At 50.4% G+C, this 9,849-nt stretch overlaps 1 protein-coding gene across 1 annotated transcript; it reads right to left on the bottom strand.

Annotated features, from left to right (window-relative positions):
• Positions 1-6,992: 6,992 nt before the first annotated feature.
• On the bottom strand, positions 6,993-9,023 carry LOC115991192. The gene is made up of 2 exons (XM_031114938.1): positions 8,183-9,023; positions 6,993-8,065 (listed from the first exon to the last, which is right to left on the bottom strand). Exons 1-2 carry the CDS (start codon positions 9,021-9,023, stop codon positions 6,993-6,995), a joined length of 1,914 nt encoding a protein of 637 aa, XP_030970798.1.
• Between the last annotated feature and the right edge of the window lie 826 nt (positions 9,024-9,849).

Genomic DNA, 9,849 nt, shown 5'->3' on the forward strand with positions numbered 1-9,849 from the left:
GACGCCTTAAACGACCAGATGAACCTCGGCCTTTCATGGCACGACGTGGTTCATCTTTATGAATGCCATAAGCTCGACGACTCATATTACTTAAAGTCCAGGACTGACGAAGTGAGGTTGATATCCTATCTTCCCAAGTCCAGCAAAGGCTTGAAGGACGACCATCTGATCGTCTCCGGACCATGGCATGACGGCCTTCATTGTCCGACTAGGGCAGGAGAGCCAGGTGGGGTGTCATAGATTTAGATTCCATGGGGAGGACCTTAGTTTCGAGCTCTTCCCCCTTTTTGCTTTTCTTTCTGTTCCTTTTTAAACTTGTTGGTTTGGTTGCATGCCTCCTCGAACTAACACAAACCCTTTAACGGCCTTTGCAGACAAGGAGCGAACATCCCCTCGGCTGAGCTGTGTCAACGTCCCGGTTCTAAACTTCCTCCTACGATCTGAGATTTTCGTGAGTGAGGACGGACAATTGCGGTCGGCTCCTCTGATTTTGGACTACGTTCCTCTCACTCGATCCTTGGTGGACCCCGGCCAAGCTATAAGGGCTGGCAGTCCTCTATTGGCACGTATTGACGTATCCATATCGGGGTTCCTCGCTTCAACAGACTTACCTCCTGTTCAGCTGCCTCCCCAATGTGCCTTTCCCCCAGTGGTTATCCCGGAAGAGGAGGCTGGTTCTTCGCATTCATCCTTGGAAGAACAAATAGACCAGTTCCATTTTCCCGAGGAAGGAGAAGCATCGGCCAGGGTAGTAGAGCTCTCAGACTCCGACGCCGATCTAGACTGTGCTTCAGCGGCTCCTGATACTGGTCTAGTCATCGCACAAGTTGACACCAGCGAAAAAGTTGAAGAAGAAGGAATGGACTTGAAGTCGAGGACAGGCCTCAGGAGCCTTCTATCAAACAGGAGCAAGGGGCAGTCCTCTAAGGATGTCCCGAAGGAACAAGCTGCCAATAAGGCTCCTGCTCCTCCTCTCCTTCCCCCTTCGTCAGACGCGCCGCTGCAGCCTATGCCTAACTTAAGGCGAAAAAGGCAGGTAGAGGAAACGGAGGAGGGAGAGATTGGCCGCGAGAAGGCCAGGCCCCAGAAGAAGGGCAAGGAAACGAGAGAGCCCCGTGATAAGAGGACTAGGTCCACTGATACTCGAGACGAGGCAGCCACTCGTAGGGAACAACGAACATGGTCACCTCGGATCGAATTGGATGGTGCCCCGGTCCCTTGGGATGCTACTCTATGGGAATCCCAACGAGAGCAGGCATCATACTTGGCTGAGGCTCTGCAGCAACCCCTTCTCTTGCCTCGTGATATGGAGGGGCTCAGAAAGACCCGCCAACCAGAACTTTTCATGTCACTAAAGAGGGACATGGCCATGGTAAGTGGAATCTTCTATCTCGTCCCTATATTGCGCATCCTATTGTCGTTATGTTTTAATAGGGTTTCTATTTACTTCCGAGCGCAGGTCACTCAACAGATTTATGTTGCGGAGGAATGGGCCAAGAAGGCTCGCGAGGACTTGCATAGGGAGGCTCAGTCCCGTTATGCCGCTGAGAAGGCTGCTGGCGATCTCAAACAGGATTTTAAGCGCCAGGATAAAGAAATAAAGGAGGTGAAGAAGGCTCATGCGAGCGCAGAGGCCGGCCTCAAGAATCCGAAAAGCAAGCTGATGAACTGCGCGTAAAGCTCCGCCAGTCTGAGGAGAAACTTACGGCGGAGCAGCAGGCAGTCTCGACGCTCAAGGCTGAGCTTGCAAGGACTAAGGAGGAGGCCCGCTTGGCCAGGGAAGCTGCTGAGAAGGCTGTGGCGGCCTCCTATGAGCGAGGAGTTCGTGACACTGAGACTAGGCTGGCCGAGGAGGTAGCCATTGTCTGCAGGGAGTACATCACCACGTCTTGGGGTGTAGCCCTGGATCGGGCAGCCGTCCCAGCGGACTCTGATCTCAGGAAGGCTGAGAACATCTTCTTTCCAGAGGATGTAAGCGAAATTCCTGACCAAGATGCCTCCAAAGAGCCTCTTCCAATAGACTCGCTTATTCTCGAAGCTGGGGGCGATGAGCAGGCCGCGCAAGATAAGCTACCCGAGGATAGCCTTTCCATCAGCGAGATCGTCGCACAGGCCAAGGAGGTTGCCTCGGAGACCCAAGTAGCTGATGATCAGCCCACTCCTGCTCAGGGCTCTTAGGAGACTAGCGTAGGATTTATTTGTCTCTTTTTGTATTTTCTTTTGTTTTGCCTCGCCAGTGTTTGTAAACCAAACTGCTTTTTGATTTTAATGACAAAGGTTATTTTCTTTCAAATGTTATTGTCTATCCCCTTTTTTTTATGATGAATGGATCTCTATTTCTTCACTAACTGTTGATAAACGAGCGTAAGTGAATGAATACGTGAATAGAACGATAGTTAATTATTTAGGCGCACTGGCTGCGAACCTTTATTTTTTTTTAAGTCCCTGGTCCGAAGAGCCAGATAGGACTTGGGTCTTATTTAATACTAAGGGAAAACTGCAGTGTGGTTAATTTCCCCCAAGTCTGTGGTCCGAAGAGCCAGGCAGGACTTGGGTTCTGTTTAACACTTAGTTGGAATTGCTTCGTGGTTAATTTCCCCCAAGTCTGTGGTCCGAGGAGCCAGGCAGGACTTGGGTTCTGTTTAACACTTCGCAAGAATTGCTTCGTGGTTAATTTCCCCCAAGTCTGTGGTCCGAAGAGCCAGGCAGGACTTGGATTCTGTTTAACACTTAGTGAGGACTGCTCGTGGTTAATTTCCCCCAAGTCTATGGTCCGAAGAGTCAGGCAGGACTTGGGTTCTGTTTAACACTTCGTGAGGACTGCTCGTGGTTAATTTTCCCCAAGTCTGTGGTCCGAAGAGCCAGATAGGACTTGGGTTCTGTTTGACACTTCGTGAGGACTGCTCGTGGTTAATTTCCCCCAAGTCTGTGGTCCGAAGAGCCAGATAGGACTTGGGTTCTGTTTAACACTTAGTTGGAATTGCTTCGTGGTTAATTTCCCCCAAGTCTGTGGTCCGAAGAGCCAGGCAGGACTTGGGTTCTGTTTAACACTTCGTGAGGACTGCTCGTGGTTAATTTCCCCCAAGCCTGTGGTCCGAAGAGCCAGGCAGGACTTGGGTTCTGTTTAACACTTAGTTGGAATTGCTTCGTGGTTAATTTCCCCCAAGTCTGTGGTCCGAAGAGCCAGGCAGGACTTGGGTTCTGTTTAACACTTCGCGAGAATTGTTTCGTGGTTAATTTCCCCCAAGTCTGTGGTCCGAAGAGCCAGGCAGGACTTGGGTTTTGTTTAACACTTCGTGAGGACTGCTCGTGGTTAATTTCCCCCAAGTCTGTGGTCCGAAGAGCCAGGCAGGACTTGGGTTCTGTTTAACACTTAGTTGGAATTGCTTCGTGGTTAATTTCCCCCAAGTTTGTGGTCCGAAGAGCCAGGCAGGACTTGGGTTCTGTTTAACACTTCACGAGAATTGCTCGTGGTTAATTTCCCCCAAGTCTGTGGTCCGAAGAGCCAGGCAGGACTTGGGTTCTGTTTAACACTTCGCGAGAATTGCTTCGTGGTTAATTTCCCCCAAGTCTGTGGTCCGAAGAGCCAGGCAGGGCTTGGGTTCTGTTTAGCACTTAGATCAAGTAACTGCACAGCAATGCGGCATCAAAGATTACATCTTTCATTAATAGCAGTACCTTTTCAAGTTGTTTACATTCCAAGGGCGTGGAACTACACGTTCGTCCAAGTCTTCTAAAAAATAGGCTCCTACGCCAGCTACGGAAGTGATACGGTACGGTCCCTCCCAGTTTAGGCCGAGCTTTCCCCATGCGGGGTTCCTCGCAGCGCCCAAGACTTTCCTCAGTACTAGATCTCCAGGTGCCAATGGCCTGGACTTCACCTTAGCGTCGTAACCTTGCTTGAGCTTCTGCTGATAGTTAGCTAGGTGAACCATCGCGCCTTCCCTTCTTTCGTCGATGAGGTCTAAGCTCTTTTCTAAAAGTTTGTCATTGACAACGGGACAAAAGGTGGTGGTCCTCTGGGTTGGGAAGTTCACCTCCAGTGGAATGACAGCCTCGGCCCCATAGGTCATTGAAAAAGGGGTTTCCCCTGTGGACCTACGAGGCGTGGTGCGGTATGTCCATAAGACATGGGCTAACTCCTCTACCCATCTTCCTTTTGCGTCATCTAGTCTCTTTTTCAATCCTTTCATTATGGTCTTGTTGACGGCTTCTGCTTGGCCATTACTCTAAGGATAAGCTGGCGTGGAATACCGGTTAACAATTCCCAGCTCGCTGCAGTACCTTCTGAAGGCTTTGCTATCGAACTGGAGCCCGTTGTCCGACACCAGGGTGTGCAGGGTGCCAAACCTGGTGACTATATTCTTCCAAAGAAATTTCTTGACGTCGACGTCTCTAATGTTTGCCAGCGCCTCAGCCTCTACCCATTTGGTGAAGTAGTCGGTGCCGACGAGAAGAAATTTTCTATTCCCTGTTGCCTTGGGGAATGGACCAAGTATATCTAAGCCCCATTGTGCAAATGGCCAGGGACTGGACATTGGGTTTAGCTCTCCACCAGGCTGATGTATGCTCGGAGCGAACCTCTGGCATTGGTCGCACTTCTTCACATAATCCAGGGCTTCCTTATGCATGCTCGGCCATCAATAGCCCATCGTTAAGGCTCTATGAGACAAAGACCTACCCCCTGTGTGACTTCCGCAAATTCCTTCATGTAACTCCTCCAGGATGAGTTCTGCAGCCTCTGGGTGCACACATAGCAAATACGGCCCTGAAAACGAGCGTCTGTAAAGCTTGGAGTCCTCCGATAACTAGAATCGAGTAGCCTTTCTCCTGATTTTGGCAGCCTCAACCTTATCGTCTGGCAAGGTGTCATGCTTTAAGTACAGAACGATAGGGTCCATCCAGCTCGGTCCTGCCCTGATGTTATGTATCCCAATCCCATTTGCCCTTTCTACTGATGGACGGAGGACCTCTTCTACCAGAATGACTCGGGGTAGGGGTTGAGCCGAGGAGGTAGCCAACGTCGCGAGAGAATCAGCATGAGTGTTCCCACTTCTGGGTACGTGCGTCAGGCGGAAGTGATGAAATTGGGTCTGCAGGTGCTTAACCCGAACTAGATACTCTTGCATTCTTTCGTCCTTTGCTTCCATGTCCCCATTTATCTGCCCCACAATAAGTCTTGAATCCGAGAACATGTCTACGGATTTTCCCCCCAACCTCTGGATCATTCCCATTCCTTCCAATAGCGCCTCATAGTCGGCTTCGTTATTCATGGCTGCAAACCCGAGTCTCAGTGACTTCTCTATGGTTATCCCTTCAGGTGAGAGCAGGACAAGTCCTAACCCTGAGCCCCTTTGGTTCGCTGCGCCATCGACGTGCGCTTTCCACCAGGTGTTTTCATGCTGGGAGACCGTGCTGATCATCTTCTCATTAGCCCCTACAGGTCCCGCCATGTTTTGTTCCTCTAGCGTGGGCTCCGCAAACTCTGCTATTAGGTCGGCAAGGACCTAGCCCTTTACCGCAGTACGAGGCATGTACCTAATATCGAAAGCGCCCAAGATCGTTCCCCATTTTGCAATTCTGCTTGTGTAATCGGCGCTGCGTAGGACAGACTTTATGGGGAGTTGTGTCAGCACCACCACAGTGTGCGCTTGAAAGTAGTGTGGAAGCTTTCGCGTGGCCTGCACGACGGCCAAGATAGCCTTCTCGAGGGGAAGATAACGTGTTTCTGCCTCCTGCAGTGATTTACTAACATAATAAACTGGTCGCTGGGTGCCGTTGTCTTCTCGGATTAGCACCAAGCTCACCGCATGCGAGGCTACCGCAATGTAGGCAAACAAAACCTCGTCGGCATTTGGACTGGACATAATTGGTGGTCGGGCGAGGTACTCCTTTAATTGTTGGAAAGCTAGAGCGCAGTCTTCATTCCACTCAAATCCTTTCCACTTGTGTAATAGGAGAAAGAATGGCTTGCATCTATCTGCTGAGCGCGAGATGAAACGGTTTAAAGCTGCTATCATACCAGTAAGCTTCTGGACTTCTTTGGGGTTCCGAGGAGGCTGCAAGTTATGGATGGCTCTTATCTGGTCGGGGTTAGCCTCAATGCCTCTGTGAGTCACCATATAGCCCAAGAATTTTCCAGATCCCACTCCAAATGAACATTTGGTGGCATTCAGCCGTAGTTTATGCTTTCTTAGTATTTGAAAAACGTTGCCAAGGTCGTCAATATGGTTGGGAGCCAACTTACTTTTAACCACCATGTCGTCTATGTACACTTCAATGTTTTTACCCATCTGCTGTTCAAACATCTTGGTCATCATCCTTTGATAGGTTGACCCGGCATTTTTTAGGCCGAATGACATCACTTTATAATGATAATTCCCCACTGGGGTCACAAAAGCAGTCTTCTCCTGGTCTTCGGCGGCCAAGGGTATCTGGTGGTAGCCCTGAAAAGCGTCTAGAAAGCTCATTCTAGGATGTCCGACAGTTGAATCTACCAACCGATCTATCTGGGGCATAGGGAAGGGATCCTTGGGGCACGCCTTGTTCAGGTCGGTGAAGTCTACGCAGACCCGCCATTTCCCGCTCTTCTTCTTTACCACCACCGTGTTGGCTAACCACTCGGGATAGAAGACCTCTTTGATAGCCCCTGCTTCCTTCAATCTTGTGACCTCTTCTATCACGGCGTCGGTATGTTCTTTCGACGGTCGTCGAGGAGCTTGTCTCTTAGGTGTCACGGCCGGGTTCACATTGAGGCGGTGGCAGATGAAATCAGGGTCTACACCGGGGGCCTCATAAGGGTCCCAAGCAAACACGTCTAAATTCTGCCGGAGGAAGGCAGTCAGCGCTGACTTCTCTTGGGGCGGCAATTCCGAGCCAATTTGAAAAAACCTCTCAGGGTCAGATCTGACAAGTACTTTCTCCAACTCCTCACAGTTCACCTCTATGGCTGGTCCTCCACTGCCCGCAGTTGGGGCCGTAGTCATTAATTGCTATAAGCCGCTCTCGGCCGGCGGGGAAGTTATGCGATTCTGCTGCCGCAAGATTGCCGACACCATGCATTGCCTAGCAACTCCCTGGTTTCCTATTATCTCTTTGATCTGACCTCTTGACGGATATTTCACCTTTTGGTGCAAGGTCGACGACACAGCCCCTAGAGTATGAAGCCATGGCCGGGCCACGATGGCTGTGTAAGGGGAGTAGGCATCTACGACAATGAAGTTCACTTCGACCACCTCTGAGTCTGTTTGCACAGGCAACCTAATCATGCCTCTCGGGATGACGACCTTTCCTTCAAAGCTAACCAGGGGGGAATCGTAGGGCAATAGGTCTTCCTGCTTCAAGCTCAATCCCTTATACAAATCAGGGTACATTATCTCCACCGCGCTGCCTTGGTCAACTAACACCCTTTTGACGTCATAACCTCCTATCCTGAGCGTCACAACCAAGGCGTCATCGTGGGGTTGAATTGTCCCTTGTTTGTCTTCGTCCGTGAACCCGATTAATGGCGTGGCGCTCATTCTAGCCCTCTTGGGTTCCCTGTCATCTGGCTTGGTCGGGAAACTGCTCACTGACATTACCTTGAATGGGACAGAGCCCGTCCTCCCAGGAGCGGCGAGAATGACATTAATTGTGCCAATGGGTGGCCTCAATGCACTTTGTCTGGTTTCGTTGTTTGATGGTTCTTGCCATCCTTCAGAGCGATGCAGCAGATGTTTCAGCTTCCCTTCTCGGACGAGCCGGTCTAAATAATTCTTCAGGTTCCTGCAATCATCAGTAGTGTGACCGGGCTCCTGATGGTATGCGCAATACAGGTTCTGATTACGCTTCGAAGGGTCGCCAGACATCTTGTTCGGCCACTGAAAGAAAGGCTCATACTTCACCTTCTCCAGGATTTTGTAAGGAGGTTCTCGGAACACGGCATAGACTGCCTGAGCCCCAGTAGATCCGGACTGCTCTACATAGTCCCTTCTCGGCCTGTTACTGTTGTTAAACCGTTCCGACCTGAAGTCCCTCCTCTCCTGAGGGACGACCTTCGCTTTACCCTTCCCCATATTCTGGTCCTCTTCGACCCTTTTATACTTGTCAATTTGGTCCATGAGTTGGCGTACGCTGGTGACTGGCTTTCCAGTGAGGGACTTTCTTAAGCCGTGCTCGGTCGGCAAGCCCCTTTTGAACGTACTAATAGCGACGTCATCATATTTCCCTTCGGTTTCGACCTCGTTATACATTTCCCAGTATCTATCCGAGTAGGCCTTCAACGTCTCTCCTTCCTGCATGGACAAGGATAGGAGGGAATCGAGGGGCCGAGGGACTCTAGTACTGGTGATGAAACGGGAACCGAAAGCCTGCGTCAGCTGTTTAAAGGAATCTATGGAATTCGGCTGGAGGGAATCGAACCATCTCATCGCCATAAGTCCTAAGCTAGATGGGAATATCCTACACATTAACGCCTCATCCCTGGTGTGGACGGCCATCCTCTGATTAAATTGGCTCACATGCTCCACTGGGTCGGACCAACCATTGTATATAGCGAACGTTGGTTGATGGAACCGCCGAGGTAGCGCTGCCCTCTCTATCCTGCGGGTAAACGGCGACTGGGAGATGCGATCCAGGGCCTTACTCATGGCATCGTTGGCCAGGCCTTGGTAAGATGAGCTCTTGTGGCTGCGTTTACGAGGTCTCTCTTCCTCGTAGGAAAAGGTCTCGCTCGGGGGGGTTCTTGATCTTCGCCGATATTCATTATCCCCGTCACTGCTAGAGCCCGAGGAGGGTAAAGGACGTTTCCGCTGTGCTCGGCGCAACTTTTTCTTCAAGTCGTCAATCTCTTTTCGTAAAGCCTTTCGATCGTCTTTTTCAGGGGATGCATGACCCTTCCCCTTTGAATGGCTTTTACTCGTATAAGAGGTGTTCACGCTTCCCTCTCGTCGGTTATCTTGGTTGTTCCCTCGTTCGATATTTAAAAAATTGTCCTGCCGTTGAGAATCTGCATGTCCGGTTTGGCGCGGGCCTGATCCTTCCATTTCTTGCCGTTGACTTGTCGAGACACAAATTCTTCCCACAGACGGCGCCAATTGTAAGGGCGGATTTTGGGGCCCAGGCCCAGTGAGCAGGCGACTCTGGCCCAAAAGACCCTCAACAATGAATTTGTAGAGAGTGGGTCGAAGAACTAGGTCAAGACAGAGTGCACGTAATTGTCAGTAAGCCATGCAACCATGTAAACGTGGGAACGTTTTATTAAGTTTCCTAGGATAGCAGTTCATGAAACAACAACTTGAACTTTTCTTATAGAACTTCTCTCTTTTTCTCTCTCTTTTCCTTACTTTTTGCTCTCTAGCTTCCGATCCCCTGATCATGGGGGTTTTCTTCTCTTATATAGCATCCTTTGAATGATAATGGCCCTACACTTGTTGATCATCTGGGCCTCTACTTGAGTGCCTGTCCCATAAGACATCATCCTCCTTTTCTGTGAGTTGCACTGGCCAAGATAGTACTGTTCTCCTGTCCTCTCCACATTAATGCGGCTGGAAAAGTAGTTTCCTTGCATTTAATGCGGCAGTTGTGGTTGCCCCCCTGTGCGTCCAGCATTTCCTTCGATTTGGGACGATTTCCCACTACGTGAAGGGTTTGTGTTGGAGTCCCATTTGATGCGTCCGAGGAGACGTTCCTCCTCGGATGCCTCTTAAACGGGCCTGGCCCGGCCCAACAGGGTTGGGCTGGAAGCCCTCTGGCCATGTCCTCACTTCTTGTCATGATTGGGCCCCGCATGGGTGCCAAGGCCCATTGTTGACTGGTGAACTTTACCCCCACAATTATAATTTATCTATTTTGCTTTGTATGTTTATTGTC

This window comes from Quercus lobata, chromosome 5, assembly GCF_001633185.2.
Source record: "Quercus lobata isolate SW786 chromosome 5, ValleyOak3.0 Primary Assembly, whole genome shotgun sequence".
Classification (NCBI taxonomy): domain Eukaryota; kingdom Viridiplantae; phylum Streptophyta; class Magnoliopsida; order Fagales; family Fagaceae; genus Quercus; species Quercus lobata.

Excerpts from the sequence above, each read along its gene's own strand:
- LOC115991192 (XM_031114938.1), bottom strand. The coding sequence starts at position 9,023 with ATGGAAGGATCAGGCCCGCGCCAAACCGGACATGCAGATTCTCAACGG. Across the intron at positions 8,066-8,182 it reads ATATGATGACGTCGCTATTA|AGGACCAGAATATGGGGAAG; the intron begins GTACGTTCAAAA and ends AAAGGGTCGAAG.